We start from the raw sequence: 21,352 nt of genomic DNA, 5'->3' as shown, positions 1-21,352 counted from the left end.
GAGAGAAAGAAGCAGAAAATACACAATTATTGGGGGCAGATGTGGGAGGACCTGAACCTCATGTGTAGCTGGTCAAAGTGTGAAGGGACACAACTCTGGGAACCATGCGGAGTCTCCCAAGGGTGAACACAGGCAGGTACACTGACCTAGTAATGCCATTCCCGGGGATTTACTCAACAGAAAGGCATCCATGTTTATCAAAGGACATATAGCTCAGTATTCACTGCTGCCATATTCACAACACACCCAAATGCCCATCAGCTTTCCTCAACCTTGGCATTTACTGGCATTTGGGGTTGAATATGCCTATTGTGAGGGCTGCCCTGTGCATTGTAGGATGTCCAGCAGCCTCTCTGGCCTCGACCCACTAAGTGCCATGCCGGCAGCATCCCTTGCTCCCAACTATGAATTGTGACTTCCAAAAGTATTTTCAGATATCTCTAAATGTTCCTGGTAGGGGTGGGGGGGAGGGGAAATCATCCCTCCTCACCTCCCACACCTCCTTCTCTCTACACCGTGATGGGAATGAAAAAATGTAACTGCTTGCGACACAAAAAGCGAATCTTACAGATATAACACTGAGCAAAAAAAAGCCAGACAGTAAAAGAGTACATGCTGTTTATTTCCATGTATTTTAAAGGACAAAAACAGGTAAAAGTAATTTATGGTCTTAGACATAAATTAGACATAAATTACACATAAATAAATTAGACATAAATTAGACATAAATAAGACATTATGGTCTTAGACATTGGGGTAATGATGGGGAGATGGGTCATGTTCTTTGTCTTGATGGTTGTTATTTGGGTATGTTCAGTGGGTGAACATTCTTGATCTGTGCATTTTCCCATGTTATTCAATTCTTCACCAAAAACAAATGAATGAATGAACGAAGAATGAATGAATGAAATGAGTCATGGTCCTTCTCCTGGGTAAACTCTGCGAGGTGAGTTTTCTAGGTAAGTTAAGATCAGGCATCCTGGAATGACTAATATTTATGGGATTTTATCCAGAGTGATCAAATACTCTGCAGACACATTCAAGAGTGCACTCACTTCTTCCTCAAACCATCAGACTGCTAAGAAAGACTCCAGTCTGGTTCCTGACACCAAGCCACCTTGGGCCACGACCCAACCGGCCACCTCTCTTGCCTGCCAGTGAGTAATGTCCAGAAGAAAAGGAGTCAAGAGAAAACAGAACAGGAGGTCAAACATTCAAAAACCCTCTGTGCTCATCAGCACAGATCTGAGTGCCTGCCCTTATGGCACTTGTCACCAGGAGCTGATGTGGTTGGAGAAGGTGCCGCATGGACAAGCAGCAGGTGTGAATGACAAAGCTGATAGCTGGCATCCGGGGCGATCACCCCTGTCTGCTCAATGAGGCATTGAGACTCCAGGACCTCCCAGCCCAGGGTCACTCAGCATGACCTAGGACTGGAATGGGAGTCACCGTGCCATCCTGGGCCCCATCAGGCAGGCCCAGGAATGGCACAGAACCCAGATGGGCTCCATGGAGAGACCATGAGAAGGAAAGGGGGTCTGGCTTCACTTCCAATGAGACACAGGCATTCCTTCTCTCCAGCATTTCTTTTTTCTGTGTCAAGTTCAATCAGTCATCGGTGTTCAGAAAGCACCTAAGACAGAAACACTATGAAATTTCTTTTCCTTTCCTTCCAGCTTCTTTTTTTTCTACAGCTCAGAAAAATTGTCAGGACAAATCTTTTCCTTATGGCTCAGATTATGATTGATTTCTAAATCAATCCCTTCCATGGAAATCCCTTGATTTCCACCTCTCCCTTCCCTCTTCAGGTGGCCACAGTTCTGTATGTTCTGAATGGTCACAAGCAGAAAGGATCTAGGGAATTCCTGGTACAGGCTGAACTAGGTTCCTGAGGTCCGGCTCTTGAACTCATTACCAGGTGCTTGGTAATCATCTGGAGTAACAGAGGCCCCGTGCACCCTTCCTCTCTCTCTTCTCTTTCTGCAGAGAACAATTCCCCACGCCCAAAGTACTTCTTCCTCTGTTCTGATCTGACTTGGGGATGCCAGGGGCACAGACCCTGCCTCGTGCTTCCTGGATTCCCAGTCCTTCCCCATCCACAGATACTTGCTGTCCTGGTGATTTCTGCTAAGGTTCTTTTTTGTTAAGCATTGATTTTCAGGAAGACTAGGTCTGAGGCCATCCTCATGACTGATATATTTGAAGGGGGTTTGATACACTACTGTAAGAATTCCATCAGAATCAGTGACCAGTGTGACCAAAACATACCCCTGCCCCCAACGTTGAAAAATGGAGCTGAATAGCTTCCATTCGGCCTTTTTACTTTTTTTAAAGATTTTATTTTTGGGGTGCCTGGGTGGCTCGGTTGACTGGATGTCTGGCTCTTGATCTCAGGTCTGGTCTTGACCTTGGGGTTGTGAGTTCGAGCTTTGCATTGGACTCCACACTGGTCATGGAGCCTACTTAAAAAATAATAATAGTAATTTAAAAATAAATAAATAAAGATTTTAATTTTAAGTGATCCTTATGCCCAAGATGGAGCTTAAACTCACAGGCCTGAGATCAAGAGTCAGGTGCTCTACTCACTGAGCTAGCCAGGCATCCCTTTGTCTGACCCTTTTAGATCCCTCCCTCTGGTCTCCACCCTTCAGGAGGGCTGACTTATAGGGAGTGTATCAGGCAGCTCTGACTCTGGTTGGGTTTGCCAGTGAGGGCACAAGAGAAGGCTCAAGGTGTTTGCTTCGGTCAAAGGAGGCAGCTCCTTTCTTGTCAGTCACATCACAAGAGCTGCCTCCTTTGACCGAAGTTGTTCTCATAGGGGCCCTTTGAGAAGGGCCAACCACTCCTTCTTTCAGGTCTCAAAATGGTAATAATAGTTCCACTATTACCGGCCCTGGGTATTACCATACTCTTTAATAAAGGTTTCCCTCCACTCTACCCACACCTTCCAAAACAGTCCTCTTGGTAAATCTTTCTTGATTAGCCTATTTAAAAAATTTTATTTATTTATTTGAGAGAGAGAGCGTGAGAGAACATATGCATGCATGGGATGGGGAGGGGCAGAGGAAGAGGGAGAGAGAATCTTAAGCAGACTCTGTGCTGAGCATGGAGCCCAATGAGGGTTCAGTCTCATGACCTGAGATCATGACCTGAGCCAAAACCAAGAGTCCGAGGCTCAACCCACTGAGTCACCCAGGTGCCCCTTGATTAGCCTAATTTTTTAAAAAAAATCTTATTTATTTATTTGACAGAGATCACAAGTAGGCAGAGAGTCAGGCAGGGATGGGGGGAAGTAGGCTTCCCTCTGAGTGGAAAACTGGATGCGGGGCTCCATCCCAGGACCCTGAGATCATGACCTGAGCCAAAGGCAGAGGCTTAAGCCACGGAGCCACCCAGGTGCCCCTTGATTAGCCTAGTTTAAGCACTCTGTTTCCTGCTGAGGCTCTGACTCATTCACCAGTAATAAAAGATAACATTGAGATAATACTTATCAGGTACCAAGTATTGGGTCACTAGTTCAGGCAGGACATTGTTAATGCTCACCGCAACACTGTAAAGTAAGACCTATTATCCCCATTTTACAGATGAGCAAGTAGGATCAGAGGGGCCCAACAGATCACCCAAGTTCATGAAGTCAGGTAGAGCTGGAGTCTAACTTTGTATTTTATACATTTACATATTTACCTGTCTTCCAATACAAATACATTTATGACAATCTCAAAATTCATTCGGAACTCCTTCTCTCTTCCCGGGAGCCAAAGCTACAGCTCGTGGAAGGTGGATCCTGGGAGCAGGATTTTAGCTGAGCATGGTGAAGGGGAAGGACTGGATTCACAGAGTGGAGGCAAGCACGTAAGTGAATCCAGGGAAGTGAGCGGGGGCTGGGTCCCTCACTGCTAGGGAAAGAAGTGGAGGGAATCAACCCTGTGTTGATGGAGATATCAGTGTGCACTTGTGGTTTTAGTATCTATTTGAAAAGCTAAGATATAGATGGGCATGTGTGTGAATGTGCAAGTGACTTGGACTGCGTGTTTGAGAACGCACACGTGTGTGTGTGTCATGGGTACATACAGACATTATGTGTACACATATATATATTTTTTCTAGATCTAATCCCCGAGAAGGCATAGAAGTAATAACGCCCTTGAGTGCCCAGGCCTTGGTTTCTAAATATCATTCTCCATGAAATGGAACCAAGGTTCCTTGAAGAAAATGGCTGATTCCTAGCTAGGAGGCGGGTTAAGTACAAGGAAGGCCGTGCTCAAAGAATAATGGGGGCCGTTGAAGGGATTCCAGAGCCACCGTGAAGGGGGCCCCACTGGCTGAGTCTGAGGCAGTTTCAGCAGCAAAATCAGTAAAAATTGTAATGGATTGTAACCCTTTATTGAGTAAAATAGGAATCTGTGTCCACAGGGGTATAAATAAACAAACACATGGGAAGAAGAGAAGGCTCAGCCTTATAGATGATTGTCAACTAATAAACATAAAAGGAGGGAGTCGGAAAAAAATCACAATTTGGCAACCACATGGTAATAACTGAGCCAGGCAAGAACCATCGGTGGACAGTAGAACCCGGGAGTGACCATTTGATGCAGAACAGTATATCTAAAAAGCCTCAAACTGTCTCCACACAAAATACTCATTAATGACTTAGTAATAAATATAAAATTGTACTGATTAGCTTTACAGTGGAGCAATTGGCAGGGTCTACCTGACCCCAGGGACTGCTAGAAGAAATACACCGTGCAGGGTTCCCCGCGGGGGCATCTTATCTCTGGTATCTTTGCCCAGAACGCAGAACTTGAATCTAATCACAAGGAAACACTCACACGGTACTCTTCAAAAATGATAAGAGCTTGGAGGACACAGACAGGCTGAGAGGTGGTTCCAAATCAAGGGGATGAAAGAGGGATGGTGGCTGAGTGCAGCTTGAGATCGTTAAGCAGATCCTAATTTACGAAGGAAGTTTTTAGTACAATGAGTAAGACTGGAATAGGGTCTGTGGGCAGTAATGTGTCTTTCGATGGTGGTGCTAGTCATATAGGAAAGTATCTCTGTGGTTAGGAAGCCTGTTTGAACCAGCAAGGAGGAATTGACAAATGACGTAGGAAAATTTTATAAAAGAGAGAGGGAGACTAAGATAAGGCGAAGGCAAATGTGGTCACATGTTATGGATGGGGGGATGTGCGCATGAAGGGTAGAGCTCTATGCTATTCTTGTAAGTATAACAATTTTGAAATGAGTTTAAAAATAAAAGGTTAAAAACTCACTGAGAGGGGCGCCTGGGTGGCTCAGTGGCTTAAAGCCTCTGCCTTCGGCTCAGGTCATGATCCCAGGGTCCTGGGATCAAGCCCCGCATGGGGCTCTCTGCTCCGCAGGGAGCCTGCTTCCTCCTCTCTCTCTGTCTGCCTCTCTGCCTACTTGTGATCTCTCTCTGTCAAATAAATGAATAAAATCTTAAAAAAAAAAAAAACTCACTGAGATCAGAGTCATGTTTTCTTCTTTTTTAAAAAATTTTAACGTTTTAAATTTTAATTGCAGTATAGTTCGTGTCCAGTGTTGTATTAGCTTCAGGGACACAATGTAGCGATACAACAATTCCATCTGTTACTCAGGGCTCATCAGGACCAGTGCCCACTTAATCCCCTTTACCCATTCCACCCATCCCCTGCCCCCCTGGGAACCATCAGTTTGCTCTCTAGAGTTAAGAGGAGTTAAGAGTCTGTTTTGGGGTTTCTCTCTCTCTCTTTTTTTCCCCCAGAGTCATGTTTCTATTATATGCACTGCTTAAGCTGTGGGAACTTCTGCAGGGCAGCCTGGAGGATTAGACAGACAATGAAGCAGAGATCACACAAACCTAGAGTTTTAGGGTTTTTCTTATAGACTTTATTTATTTGACAGTGAGAGAGGGAACACAAACAGGGGGAGTGGGAGAGGGAGAAGCAGGCTTCCGGCTGAGCAGGGAGCCCCATGCAGGGCTCCATTCCAGGACCTGGGATCATGTCTGGAGCCAAAGGCAGATGCTTCCCTGACTGAGCCACCCAGGCATCCCCAAACCTAGAAATTAAGTCATTTTACCTTCTGGAGTCTCAGTTTCTGCACCTGCAAATTGAAGGTGATAATATCTACCCCCTTCAGAGGTTTACCTTTTTTTAAAAAAAGATTTAGTTATTTAAGAGAGAGAGAATAACTGAGGGTTGCTGGGGGTTGAGGGGTAGGGTTAGGGTGGCTGGGTCATGGACATTGGGGAGGGTATGTGCTATGGCGGGTGTTGTGAACTGTGTAAGACTGATGATTCACAGACCTGTACCCCTGAAGCAAATAATACATTATATGTTAATAAAGAGAGAGAGAAACACACAAGAGTGGGGGAAGGGGCAGAGAATCCCAAGCAGACTCCGCTGAGTGCGGGACCCTGATGCGAGGCTCCATTCCAGGACCCTGTGATCATGACCTGAGCCAAAACCAAGAGTCAGATGCTTAACTGACTGCACCACCTGGGTGCCCTTCAGTCAGAGGATTTCTGTGAGGCTTAAATGACTCAATCCATGAAGCATCAGTGTTAAGTGGAGAAAGCATTTGTTCTGGAGTATTCCATCTTTGAGAAAAGGTACATTATCGACATCCACAAAACTGCCAATGTAGGGGCCGTCTAGAATGTGGAAATATCCCCCATTTTATAGAATGAACATAGGACAATGATGCTGCCTCAAGATCTGTGCCTTGTTACCAGATTCAGCTCTTCCTGGCATTTTACAGCAAATGGAAAGTTGGCTCCCTGAGATTCTGAAATCTAGGGTCTCACGTGGGATGGTATATTAAGGGAATACTTTCCCACTGTTTTTTACCCTGTGACATCTACTGAAAACAATCATTCGTCTGGTACTTGCAAAAAATATGAGCAACAACCAATATATACAGACAAAGCTCTTTAAGCCAGAGGCGTACGGTCCAGAACACCGACTGATCTTCCGCCTGCCAGCCGGTCAGCACACACAGACGCCGCTGGGAAAGCTCAGCAGTGAGCACTGAGCACAAGGAAGAGGCTGCTCTAAGGGGAGAAAGTTCAGGAACAAGCTAAAAGCACTGCACCCGCATTGGAAAAAGACCGAGCTGCTTCTAGCTGTACTACACATTCGGCTGTGCTGGGCCCTGTGACCTTCAGACCAAGTCAAGGTCTCCACTCTTAGGACACACATTTTATGCATGGTGACCTATCATTGTCCGTCTGTTCCTGCCCAGTCCTGCCGTGTCCTTGATGTCATTTCCCCTCCTGTCCTAAACTTCCCTTTTATGGCTTCAGAGCAGAAAACAAGGAGAGCCTTAAATCCCATCCTTTGCCTCGTTTTTTTGCCTGATTCATGGGACTGAAGACACTGGAGTCTCACAGAGCAGGGAGGTTGCCAGAGCGGCTAAAAACAGCTGTGCACGGCTCGGCACTCGAGTGGAAAATTCTACCAGGGTGACTTTACCTTCTGTAAAAATTGTTACGATTTTTCACCAAGGCTCGAAGGAGGTTAGTCAGGAATGAGGAGATTATAGGAATTTGAGGCTCACTTCATTCCTAATAAGGAGAAAACATGGAGACACATTTATGAATCCTCTGAGGTGAAAAAAAAAAAAGAAAGAAAGAAATGGTTGCGAAACCCTGTGAGACACTGCCCTGAATTTCTCAAGCTCAGTAACCCAAGACTTAGCATTTGGAGCAGCACACTGAGGTGCACTGAAACAGCCTCCCTCCTTAAGGCCCAGCTGTCCTAACGCAGCTAGCACAGACCAGTGCATAGCCCCCCCAAATGGAGACCACAGCCATGGGGCACCTCTCGAGAAAGGGAAGGAACAAAAAGTAAAAGCTGCAGAAACACCAACGAGGACTCCAGCACAAACCCTTCCTTATAAAGAACAGGGACAATAAGGATGAGGGCTAAAATATTTTTTATTTTATTTTATCGGAAAGGAGGGAACCGGAGCCATTTGCTTCTTAAAAAGAGGAGGAATCATGGTTTGCATAAACCCAGAGAAAAATGGTTCTGTCACAGTAATTGCGTCTTGTTTACGTGGGCTGCTTTATTTATTTTTAAAAGATTTTCTTTAAAGCTTATTTACTTAAGCAATCTCTACACCCAACATGGGGCTGGAACTCACCACCCAGACAGAGATCAAGAGTCGCGTGCTACAGCGACTGAGCCAGCCAGATGCCCCATCTTATTTATTTTTTAAATAAGTCTTAGCCAGTTGCTTAGTCAGAGGATTCAAGAGGCAAAAACCTTAACATTTGGGCCATGCAGTGGGTTCTTAATTCAGTGTTCGACAATCTCATCTCTCAATCCACTCCACGTTCAAAAGAAATTTAATCATCTTGACTGGGGCGCCTATGAACTGGGTGTCCTTGGGTAAGTACTCCAAATTCTCCATACCTAGGTGTTCTCATCTATAAACTCATCTATAAACAGGGTTGCAAGAATACTAAGGTTCAAAGAAACAGGGTAAAATAGGCAGTTTGTCCTCTCGGAAGAAGAGAATACCAAAGCTAGCAAGTATGTGAAAAGATGGTAACATCGTTGTTCATTAGAGAAATGCAAATCTAAAGCACAGCTATACTTTTACAGCTGCTACCATGGTGTAAATAAAACAGCAGGCAGTAACAAGGCTTGGGGAGGATAGGGAGTAATGGGACCCTCACAGACGGCTGGTGGGAATGTACAATGTAGCACCTGCTTTGGAAACCAGCTGGGCAGATCTTCAAAATGTGAAATATGGAGTTACCACATGGACCAGCGATTTCACTTCTGGGATCTCCCCCAGGAGAAAAGAGAACATGTGTCTATACAAAGACTTGCTCAGGAATGTTCACAGGAGCATTTTTAATGGCCAAAAAGCAGAAATAACCCAGAAGTCTATCAACGGATCAATAAACAAGATGTTAACAGCTATTCGATGGAAGAGGAGGTCGGCCATGTAAAGGAGTGAAGTACTGATTCATGCTAGAATGTGAATAATCCGCAAGAATATCACACAAAGCAAAAGCACCAGATGTGAAAATATATATATATAATTTGATTTATATATAATGTCCAGAAAAGGCATATCCATACAGATAGGAAGGTGAGGTTTGGGTGTGGAAATAAAAAGTGGCTGTAAAGGACAGGAGGTTTCTTTTGGAGGTGATAAACATATCCTAAATTTGTCGGCACCTGGGTGGCTCAGTTGGTTAAGTGTTTGTCTTCAGGGAATGAGCCCCATATTGGGTTCCCTGCTCAGTGGGGAGTCTGCTTCTCCCTCGGCCCCTCCCCCTGCTTGTGTGTGTGCACGTGTGTGCACGCGTGTGCTCTCTCACTCTCACTCTCTCTCTCGTGCGTGTGTTGTCAAATTAATAAATAAGTAATCTTAAAAAAATATTCTAAATTAGATGGGGGTCATAGTTGCACAACTCTACAGACATACTAAAAATCAATGAATTGTACGTTCAGAATGGGTGAATTTGGTGTTGTATGGTGTGTGAACTAGACACCTGAATCACATGCTTCACTTTTGAGGTACGTAAATTATACCTCAGCAAAGTTGTTAATTTAGGAGAGAAGAAAGAAAGGAAGGAAAGGAAGAAAGCCGGCTGCTTCTGTGGAAGAGGAAAGGAGTAGTCTTCTCCAGTCTTCACCTGAGGAGGTGACATTTCAGCTGGATCTTAACAAATGTCCAGAATGGGCAATGTGAGTAAAGAACATTCCAGAACAAGGGGACAGCCAGCAAGGGTAGGGAGACTATTTGTCTTTGGGCCAATCTAGAGCAACAGAAGCTTGGCAGAGTGGGAGGCTTTCAACTAGTCACAGAACACTACTTCCTAATAACAGGAAAGAGAAACCAACCACTTAAGGCTCTACCCATGTGACATGGCCACGAAAAGCTACCGCTAGGGGTAACCTCGTGGGCCTCATACCCATTTCTAGTGAAATATTATCCCTACACCTTCATAACCAAATGGGCATGAGTTCTTCTAGTCACACATGGAAATTCTAGAATAGTAACACCAAAACCTCAAAAATCAACATCAAGGAAGTTGGTCTGTTCCCCTCTTTCTGGACATTGAATGCCTACAACATACCAGATCCTTCCAACAGGCCCACAAGAGATATGTTATCTTCAAGAAAAGACAAAGAATCCGTCTCAGAGAAATTAGGCACCTTGCCCAAAGTTATTAAGTGTAGGTGGCAAAGCCAAGACAGTCTGCTTTCAAATCGCACCAGCAGAGGAGGGCACCCACTGACTCCAGAGTAAACAGATATTTAGATCATTTATATTCAACACACTCACTCCACAGACTACTGAGTCTAAAAGCATTCTAATTGATCACTGACTCTAGTTCAGTTAGGTCTACCACTTCCTTTGTCTTTCTCTTCAATCTACTTTGTATCTTGCTCCCTCTCACCACAGGAAGAAATGTTGTCTCTGAATATTAATTATTAATAATATCTTCATTAGGTTAATTAAATATAAATATTAATATCTTAACTTAATTAATCTAGGGTCATGTCTCCCATTGTTCCTCAGAAATCAGGAATATGCTCTAAGTAACAAAGCAAGTTTGTTTGTATATGTCGGCACTAATGATGCAAACCCTTTTTGGTAGTAATATATGTGGATATGTAAAATGCATATAAATTAACTAAACGGCATCTTAGGGCAATTTCTGATTTGCAGAAATTATCATTATCTTGAGTTTAAAGACTCAAAAAAGTGTCAAGATCTCTAGTGGTCCTTGGCTCTGCTGAGTCATCCTAAGCAAGTAAGCATGTCATTCCAAAACTTAAACCATAAAAGACACTGAACTTCTAGGTGACCTCAGTCTTACGAGGGTATAACTGTCAAGATAACACAGGTCATCCTCTTGATGAAAAGGACCAGGAAAAGAACCAGGAAAGAAGAGTCTTAGGGAGGAAGGATAAAGAAGAAAGTAAGGATAAAGTATGAGCCACAGAAAGCTCCAAGAACAAATTCAGTGACCAGAGGAAAGCAGACAAAAGTATAGCACAGATAAGATCATTCAAAGTTACAAACCACTTCCCCCCTGCCCTGCCCTGCCCCCATTTCTTCCAGAGAAACAAAACTAATCCCACTATTTCCTTGCTAATCTAGCTGCATAAAGATGAAGTGTGTCACACCATTTATCACCTTCTCAAGAGACCATATTTCCTTGAAAAGAACTCATAGGGGCCCCACTCATGGATTCCCTTTCCTGTAAGTTGAAAAACTGGTATTTTCTAGCAGACATAAAAAGATACTGTTCAAGCTAATAGTACGACTTACACCACTCCCCCACTGCAAGTCTGTCCATACACCCAGGGGCTCTTGGAAGCATAAAGTGTTTGAGGAACATGAACATGAATTCCCTCTGGGCATAGCAAGATCCCAGCAAAATCACTGGGGCCACAAGCATGGGTTCCCAGGACCCTCATGATTCAGATCTACTGTTCTTTGACTCCTATAGTTGCTTCTCTCAAGAGCTTGGCACCTCTGCTTCGCATTTCTACAAACATGGCAATTAAAGAGATTAGCCAATTGCCAATAATGGTAGACTCACGCTAGTGTGGCCTCGTCCGCAGCAGGCCTCCCCCATCAAGGGCACAGGGGTTCATGGACGACACAGAAGACCATCGGGGCTGATCTGTCGGCTGGCTCCAGGGGAAGAGAAAAATGGGATGCAGGGAGTCTGCCCTTCCAGGTCCACTATGTCCAGCTCTCTTCCTTCTTCTGCTCCTTCCCCTTAGGCACCTTTGCATTCCTTTCTCCTCTCGTCTCCACCAAAACCTGTGGTCAGGTTTCTTTTTCTCACTCATTCAGATTTTAATATGAATTTCAAATAAACCCTCACGGAATCATATTCCAAATATTCCTTTGGAGCAAGTGAGACAGAAATCATCGGTCAGTTATTAAATCTTTAAACCCGAGGAACACTCAATGAATATAACTGCCGCTGGTGTTACCCTAACCCCGGGCAGAGCCCTGAAAGCCAGATGCACACAAGAGGAGCAACTCAGAAGGAAAGTGGGAGGACAAGAACTTGCACCTGGGGACCTCAGATGGTGCTTTTCCCTAATGGGAAATCACGGCCAGCTGAGTCAGAGGATTAAGAGGCCGCCATCTTGTTGCAGACTGGACGAAGGGAGAGAGGTAGGAGGAGAGAGCGTAGAGAAAAGTGGGGCAAAGTTGGAGGCACAAAGGGGAAGCAGGGAGGTCAGGAAGTCCTAGTTTTACAACAGGTAGTGAAGTTTATTGGGCAACCTCTTTATTTGTTTGAATTTTTATTTATTTGGGGAGGGAGCAATTTCTTTAAGAACATAAGTGGGGGGGGGGGCATCTGGGTGACTCCGTGGGTTAGGGCCTCTGCCTTTGGCTCAGGTCATGATCCCACGGCTCAACGGGAAGCCTGCTTCCCTTCCTCTTTCTCTGTCAATCTGCCTACTTGTGATCTCTGTCAAGTAAGTAAATAAATAAAATCTTAAAAAAAAAAAAAAAAAAGAAAGAAAGAAAGAACATAAGTGGGGGCACCTGCCTGGCTCAGTAGGTAAAGCATCTGACTTTGGCTCAGGTTGTGATCTCAGGGTCCTGGGATGGGGCCCCAGTCAGAGTCAAGCTCCTTGCTCAGCTGCGAGCCTGCTTCTCCTGTTTTCTCTGCCCCTCCCCCTGCTCGTGTGCACCTGCTCTCTCTCTCTCTCGCTCTCTCTCCCAAACAAAGAAATAAAATCTTAAATTAAGAAAGAAAAGACCCTAGGTGAACTTCTTTTCTGTGATTCTTCTGTCCTCATGGGCACCTCCCCCTTGTGTATGCTGTGCACAAATTCTTAGTTTCAAGGCTTCCAGAGGACCTGCCACTTCTTAAGGCATTTATTATGGACATGGATGGGGTGAGGAGTGGATGTTTTCCTTTGTGCTTTAACCCACAGCTGATTGGAACAGCTCAAGACCTAAATGAAGGGCAGCCACGCACAGAGCAGGCGGCAGCACCCTATGCAGTGATGTGACATGAGAACAGGGACTCGTCCTGCAGTTCCTACGTGACCCAAAGCAAGACTCTGCGCATACTGGAAGGGGGCGCCCTGAGAAACCGCGGTCTGCAGAACAGCTCAGCATCTGGCTATGGAGTGGGGACCCGCAGAGGGCATGAGCCATGGGTCAGCGTGCAGCCCCAGCAAGGGAAGCTCTGAAGCAGGATAAGAATCTCAGAAAAGGAAAAGGAAGCAGGCAAAGCCAAAGCAGCAGAGGTGACAGACTCCGTCACGCTGCTGGGACGGCATCGCTGACGTCTGCCCATTTACCCACACTTACCTGTGACGGCGACATCAGCCACATATGCAAATGGGATATGGGGTATACTGGGCTAGATACAATATATTACTTAAATTAATTTCCCCTCTTTGTTTTTATTTTTTATATATTTTTTAAAATTTTTTATTTAAATTCAATGAGCCAGCATATCATTAGTTTCAGATGTAGTGTTCGGTAATTTATCAGTTGCGTATAACACCCAGTTTGTTTTTATTTCTTTTAATGTGGCTGCTAGAAAATCCAAAACTACATATATGGCTCACATTATGCTTCTTTTGGGTGGTGCTGTTCTAGCACCCCATGAGGCCATTTTGTCTGGGAGATTTTTTAATAAACCCCCAATCACTGCAGTCAACTAGAACAGTCTTCAAACGTCCCAAATAACAAACCAGCCAATTAATACATCAGCTAGAAGTGCCCTCAAAACAGAACTGACTCAGATTTCCACACAGCAGGAGTGATAGTTGGACGAGACAGATGTTTAGGTTTCAGTTCCTTTCCCTCCTCATGACCAAGCCCTCTACACAGGCTCACCCAGGCCCTGCATGAGACAGCTGCTGGGTGAGGGGGCACCGACTTCCTAAAAGGATCCTTCAGGGGGCGTTTGCATGGCTCAGTCAGTTAAGCCTCTGCCTTAGGCTCAGGTCATAATCCCAGGGTCCTGGGATCAAGCCTGGTATCAGGGCTCAGCAGGAAACCCTTCTTCTCCCTCTCCTTCTGCCTGCTGCTCCCCCAGCTTGTGCTCTCTCTACCAAATAAATAAATACAAAATCTAAACAAAAAAAAAAAAAAGAAAGAAAGAAAGGAACTTTCATACATATAAGATAGAAACTCCTTCAAGGGCTCACTCTTCTAAGTTTTGGAGTAGTACAATAGTTTTCCATTGTTTCACTGATCTGTAACTGCTAACCAGAGATATAAAAGTCCATTTCCAATAGATAAACCAGCTTGAGAAGTCAGGGTGTTACCCTTAAGTTTCTATTCAACAAGCTGACTAGAATCATCCTCTAGAATCACAGACTTTCAGGATGGAAGAGAATCACAGGCCATCTTGTCCAATACCTGGTAAGTAAGCTGCCTTTACTGCACTTCTTCTCTGTTTCTACAGATCCCTTTCGCTTGCCTACCACTGAGGAAGCTACCCGTTCTAATCCCAGATTGACAGATTTTTAAATCTCCCACCACTGACCCTAGATTCTTCTTCCAAATGAGCAAATCTTTCAATCATGTGAAGACAATGACACTTCTTCAAATCTTTTTCATATTGAATAACCTTTTTGTTTGTCTTGGTCCTTGCTAGAAAAAAAATGGGGTTTGGTCCTTTATCCTTTTTGACCTATCTTTGGAACCTGCATTGTCAATGTCTTTGCTTAAAGTCTGGGGCTCCTACCTAAAAAATCTCCATCATGCTTGATCCAAGCAACATGTCAGAAGTGGGGTTATTCCTCCCTCATTCTGTACATTGTAATTCCATAGAAACAACTATATGGTCATGACTACCGCCCCCCAACTTTCTTGAGACCTGATTTCTTTTATCACTACAACCTTACCCCTTCCAGCTTTTGGAAAACCACAAATTTAAATAGATTTCTATGCGATATCACCTCACATCTCTTAGAATGACTATTATCAAAAAGACAAGAAATATCAAGTCTTGGTGAGAATGTGGAAAAAAGGGAACCCTCTTGCACTGTTTGTGGGAATGTAAACTGGTGCAGCCACTCTAGAAAACAGTACGGAGGTTCCTCAGAAAGTTAAAACTAGAACTGCCCTATGATCCCATAATCCTACTTCTGGGTATTTACCTAAAAAAAATAAAAACATAAGATGAAAAAGTTATGGTGCCCCCTTGTTCACTGCAGCACTATTTCCAATAGCCAAGACATGGAAACAACCTAAGTGTCCATAAGTGGATGAATGGATAAAGAAGGTGTGATATATATATATATATATATATATATATATATATATAATGGAATGTTACTGAGCATAAAAAAGAATGACATCTTGCCGTTTGTGACCACATGAATGGACCTCGAAGACATCATGCTAAGTGAAATTAAGTCAGACAAAGAAAGACAGATACTGCATGATCTCCCTTATATGTGGAATCTGGGGGGGAAAAAAAACAACACTCACAATACAGAGAATAAATTGATGGTTTCCAGAGACGGGAGGTGGGGAGGGGGGCAAATGGGTCAAGGTCAAGGTCAAAAGTTACAAACTTCCAGTTTTAAAGTAAACAAGTCCTAGAGATGTAATGTACAACATATGACTATAGTCAATAGTACTGTATTATGTTGTGGGGGCTAAGGGTAGCCCACCCCAGAAATGTGCCTCTTTGGCATATTTTGAATTAAAGTTACTTAAGAAAGAGCCAGCACATTACTCAAAGAATACAAAAATACAGACTTGAAGGGGTACATGACCCCAATGTTTACAATAGCCTTATTAACAATAACCAAACTATGGAGAGAGCTCAAATGTCCACCAACTAATGAATGGATAACGATGTGAGATATATATACACATATATATACACACATATATATACAACATATATATACATACACATATATATATACATATATGTATATATCATCAATATGCATATATTAAAAATCTCATATGCATATATAATGGAATATTACTCAGCCATCAAAAATAATGAAATCCTGCCACTTGCAACAATGTGGGTGGAGCTAGAGTGTATTATGCTAAGTAAAATAAGTCAGAGAAAGTCAAATATCATATGATCTCACTTATCTGTAGAGTTTAGGAAGGAAAACAGAGGAAAATTCAGGATAGGGAGGAAAAAAGAGAGAGGGAGGCAAGGCATAAGAGACTCTTTTTTTTTTTTTTAAGATTTTATTTATTTATTTGACAGACAATGATCACAAGTAGGCAGAGAGGCAGACAGAGAGAGAGGGGGTGGAGAAGCAGGCTCCCCAAGGAGCAGAGAGCCGGATGTGGGGCTTAATCCCAGGACCCTGAGATCATGACCTGAGCCAAAGAAGAGGCTTTAACCCACTGAGCCACCCAGGCACCCCAGCATAAGAGACTCTTAACCACAGGTAACAAACTGAGGGTTGATGGAGGGAAGGTGGGCGGGGGATGGGCATTAAGTAGGGCACTCGTTGTGATGAGCACTGTGTGTCGCACAGAAGTGATGAATCACTGATTTCCACTCCGGAAACCAATATTGCACTGTATGTTAATTAAGTAAAATTTAAATTAAGAAAAAAGAAAAGAAAAAGGCTGCTTAAGAGCAACATCCTGACCCTCCCTCCATCCTTTGTCTCCAGAAAGCAGGAACAAGACCTCCCACATGAAAGCTACCCTCCCTGTATCAGGAGATTAAGGGACCTTCTTCTCACCAGAGGTAGGAAATTCAGAGCTGAGAAGAAGGTAGAAACAAACCTCGGTACTTTTACTTAATCATTACCCCTGCCCAAATCCTTTTTAGAATTTCTTAGTAATTGAGTCTCCCAAACATAAGTTTTCTTTGTCCTGTCAATTTCTCACAGATTTATGTCTCTTTTTCTAAAATGTATACAAGCTGGATGCTACCATCCAGCTTTGGGTTGTACTTTCAATATTGGTTCTCTGCACACACATACTTAAACTTTGGGTTTTTTCCCTTCTGTTAATTCGTCTCAGGCTGATTGAATTCTTAGACCAGCCAGAAGAACATTAAAAAGAAGAGGTAAATTTTTTCCTCTCTGACAGTATATTGAAAATTGCTTAAAAAAGCAGTTCTTTATTATTACTATTATTATTGTTGTTATTACGTTCAAGAAAGCCGTTCTTAAATGTTCTCGTCACACATACAAAAAATTCTTGTCACAAGAAAAATAAAGTTGCTAAGTTCTAATCAGATTTGTGGGGTGATCATTTTGCAATATCTATGGATAGCAGGTCATGTTGCATGTACACTTGGAAATAATACAACGTTATATGCTAATTATACCTAACTTAAAAATAAATCCTAAAAATTAATAAGAGGTTATTTTCCTGTGGTTTAAAAAAAGCACTCTAAGTCTATGAAATTTTGTATAACAACTTCTAAAGCAAGCAACTGCAGTGGTTCACAGCCCTGGCTGTCCCTGAGAATCACCTGGAGACAGAACAAATACCTAAGAAAGGTCCATTCCAGAAGTCAGGCCCTGTGGGAAATGGGGCCTGGCCTTATGTATTTTTAAAAGCTCCAGGTGAATGTAGTATGCATCCAGGGTTGAGCCGCTAATCTCGAGAAACCATGAATCTTATGGTCATATGGATTCAAGTTACTTCTTGCTTGAACTGTGAATCTGAATTTTTATTTTTGAATTTCACTAGCAGGACTGTATTGGTTCACAATAAACAACTTGAGATCATTCAAATCGTTTAGAACTTGGGTCAAAGGGAAGGTGCAGTTAATTTAGTAACGACTGAAATCTAACTGAAATCAAAAGAGCATGAGGCTTAGAAGACCTGGTTTGTATCATTGGCATCATCACTCACTAGCTGGGCAGCTTGAGGCCATCACGTTGATCCCATGGAAGTTTCTTTGTCTATAAAATGAAGGCACTGGGGTGCCTGGGTGGCTCAGTGGGTTAGGCCTCTGCCTTCGGCTCCGGTCATGATCTCAAGATCCTGGGATCGAGCCCCGCATCGGGCTCTCTGCTCAGCGGGGAGCCTGCTTCTCCCTCTCTCTCTCTGCCTGCCTCTCTGCCTACTTGTGTTCTCTCTTTGTCAAATAAATTCATAAATAAATAAATAAATAAACAAAATGAAGGCACTTCTCTAGAAATCTTTAAGGTGCTCTAAATTTATGACTCAATTCCAGGAAAAGAACTTGCAAATAAAAAGTTTTAAAGTTATACACTGCTCCCATTTTGAAAGCAAGTGCATTTAGCTATTGGAGCTTTGACAGGAGCCAACGTATTATTAAAATGTTCAAACTGCCATTCAAATGTACTTTTTTTTTTTTTAAGATTTTATTTGTTTATTTGACAGAGATCACAAGTAGGCAGAGAGGCAGGCAGAGAGAGGAGGAAGAGTCTCGATCCCAGGACCCTGGGATCATGACCAGAGCCGAAGGCAGAGGTTTTAACCCACTGAGCCACCCAGGAGCCCCTCAAATGTACTTTTTAATATTTATTCCTGATTGTACATGACATCACACTTAAAGGAGAATTGGGTTTAGTCTTTCATTGTCACAGCCGGCTTTCCCTCAATCCTATGCCCTGTCTCAAGGCTGCAGCACATATCTGAATTGGGTCTGTGGGTCCTGAAAGGCAGTTTGGCATGTCAGCAAAATTGAGTCAGAGGGTTGAGCTCTACCTCGGCCCTGCTAATCCCTATGCCTCAGTTTCCTCACCTGTAAATGGACATGAGTGACATCTGTGAACAGAACTGTTACAAAGATTTTTTAAATTAACATTTAAAACTGTAAAGAGTTTTGAAATGTTAACTTTTTTAAACTAGTTTTTAAAGCAGTTCATTCAGTTTTGGCCATGCAATGTTCGCCCATGAGAACAGAAGTTAAGAGACACACATACCTGGGATCCTATTGAGCGTCACCCAGAAATGCTCATCAGGGCTGTAAGTGTCCTTGGACCAGGAGAGCAAGTCAAGCGCACGCTGGTCTTGGAGGACAAAGTTGGCAAATTCCCTTGTGAGGGCCACATAGGCAGTACCAAAGTAAATGGTCATGTTGTGAGGAGGTGGAGTTTTCAATTTTCTTGTTTTAAGCATGTAGGAATTTTTTTTACTTAATAGCTCCTGGTGGACATATTTAGTCCGTCCAATGGCATGATTGGGGGGCAGCACCCCTGGGGTGATGTTTTTCCCCTTAAAGCTTTTCAGATACTGAACGATCTCCTTGTTGGTCTTCAGGGGGATGTCTTGCCCACACGTGTTGATGGCGTACTTCCAGGGCACCTCGGACGCCACGAGGTCTTTGAGGCAGTTCAGGTCAGCCTGGAGCCTGGAGATCCCCCCATAGACAACCGGCTCCATCTTGGAGGCCAGGAAAGCATTTGGGAAGCAGCTCAATAATCGCTTCACTGAATCTTTAAATGTATCTGTTGCCTTCTCATCCATGTGAACACAGTAGACATTTTGGGGCATGTAAATTGCCCTGAAGAGTCTCTCAAAAGTGCCAAAGTCTTTGTGGATGGTCACTGTATAAGCCAAAGGGAACTCCGCTTCCTCTTCTGATAGTGTTTCTGTTATATAGTGACTTTGAGCCACGTACTCGTAACAGCTAGATTCGCTGAGGGTAGTTTTCAGTGCATTCTCTCTTGGGTAAAAAACCTTCCCCTTAAAAATCTGGTGACAGACTTGTGCTAACAGGGAAGCATTGGACAGAGATACCTTCAGAAAATGCTTCTCCTCCCATAACTCGTTATTGTAAACAAACACAAAAATCAGGGCAGTGATAAGAGACACAGTAAAAAGACAATGCTTCCAAGAGACCATCATTCAAGACCAGAAAGGGAGGGAAATGTTTTTCAAGAGCTGATCAGAGTATAGATATATTTAACTTACATTTTCTCCAGAATCCATAAATCATCCTCTCGGTAGACGCGACTCTGATCAGCTGCTCCGTGCCCTTGCAGTTGACCGTTTTGTCCTTTCGCTGTCTTCCTTCCCTTCTCATTCTCCGCTGTGTTTCATTTCCACCTTTTTTCGACACATTTCTGAAGTAGCTTCTTTGGATTTGCTTGGCTCCGGCTCCCGTTAACCTGCAACCTGCAACCTGTTACCACACAAAAACAAGCTGCCTCAGGGAGATGCCGATTCTAACGCAGCCACCTATCTCTACCGTAAAAGCACCAAGGGCTGAGTTCACCATTCTGCAAGTCATCCTTCTACCCCAGCCTCTTCTCCCGGCCAAGGGTTGGCAACTGTGTCCGCTCCCCAACTTCCTGTTAATCATTGCATTCAACTGACTGGCTTTGTTTGCTTAAACAGCACTGCCAATTTCTAAAGCTTCAGTTCTAAGCATGTGAACACTGCCTGGAGAGATATTCTGTCAATAAATATTTAGTGCTTAAAAATTAATCTCGTAACCTATCTTTTTCCACACATACTCACCCTCCTTCCTGTCTTGGCTGAGTATGTTGTAAAGTAAGGCATATGACTGGCTCTGGAGCCAAATTCTTTCCAAGGCTTAATTTTCCCTGCTGCTGGGTGAGGTCCTTAAAAAAGGCACATTTGCAAACTTACCTCACCACCTACCTTATTACACAAAGTGACTGGGACACTTCATGAATAAAGGCTAATTAAAAAACAAAAAACAAAACAAAAAAAAAAACCAAAAAACCCCAAACAGCTGTCCTTACCCAAAAATTGTGTAAAGGCTAGAACTGTAAAGGCCAAGCTGATTTCACCCTTGCCCCAACTGGGTATCTGGAGAGGTATGAGAGGGGAGCTGTCTCAGTCTGGGAAGTTCCAGAACTCAAGGAGAGAGGTATCACAAATGTACCCTTTCAAAAAAGGTTACCCTTTCAAAGGGGTTTCCCCCTATGTAAAAAGCTAAAATAATTTTATCGCCTTCCTAGGTCAGTCGTGAAAATAAAACAAGATAATATGTGTAAGAGTTCATGGCCATGGCCAACCTAAAGAAGGGCTGAGAGAGAAGAGTGAACAAAAGCCCCTCCCCCACCATGTGTCAAGGAAAAGACACAATCACCACCTGTCCTTTGAAGGCTTTTTACACTTCCCTATTCTCTCTTCCATGAGCCCATGCTAGTTAGATGATGTATCAAAGATAGCATAGATCAGTTTTACTTTATTTGGTGGTTGGCTGCATGTGGGTGTGAACGTCCGCCATCCACACTTGGGGGAGTGGTGTGTTAGCACTGAGTTCACACATCCCTCATCTGTTTTTAGCTCCCAGCCCTGTCTGCACATGCTAGACAATCAAATATGTATTGATCGAGTGCTCTAGTTTTCATTTCCCTGTTTCCCTGATCACATTAGTGTGAGATTCCAAGTACTGAGGACTTTGAATCTTTATTTGTGTCTGTGGATGTGGGTACAT

At 43.5% G+C, this 21,352-nt stretch overlaps 1 protein-coding gene and 1 long non-coding RNA gene across 2 annotated transcripts in view; both read right to left on the bottom strand.

The window, feature by feature from the left end:
- GCNT2 (glucosaminyl (N-acetyl) transferase 2 (I blood group)) overlaps positions 1-20,252 on the bottom strand; it is a 95,726-nt gene extending 75,474 nt beyond the window's left edge. Inside the window, exon 1 of the mRNA XM_059179237.1 lies at positions 18,864-20,252. Coding sequence (XP_059035220.1) covers positions 18,864-19,788 — 925 coding nt within the window. The 5' untranslated portion in view covers positions 19,789-20,252. The remainder of the gene's footprint in view (positions 1-18,863) is intronic.
- On the bottom strand, positions 602-11,569 carry LOC131834517 (uncharacterized). The gene is made up of 2 exons (XR_009354922.1): positions 5,271-11,569; positions 602-1,633 (listed from the first exon to the last, which is right to left on the bottom strand). It is a non-coding gene; the product is annotated as an uncharacterized LOC131834517 (long non-coding RNA).
- Positions 20,253-21,352: the final 1,100 nt, after the last annotated feature.

Source organism: Mustela lutreola, chromosome 6, assembly GCF_030435805.1.
Source record: "Mustela lutreola isolate mMusLut2 chromosome 6, mMusLut2.pri, whole genome shotgun sequence".
NCBI classification, from domain to species: Eukaryota; Metazoa; Chordata; class Mammalia; order Carnivora; family Mustelidae; genus Mustela; species Mustela lutreola.
Note: the sequence above shows the minus strand (reverse complement) of the source record. Positions and strands in the feature narration are given on the sequence as shown.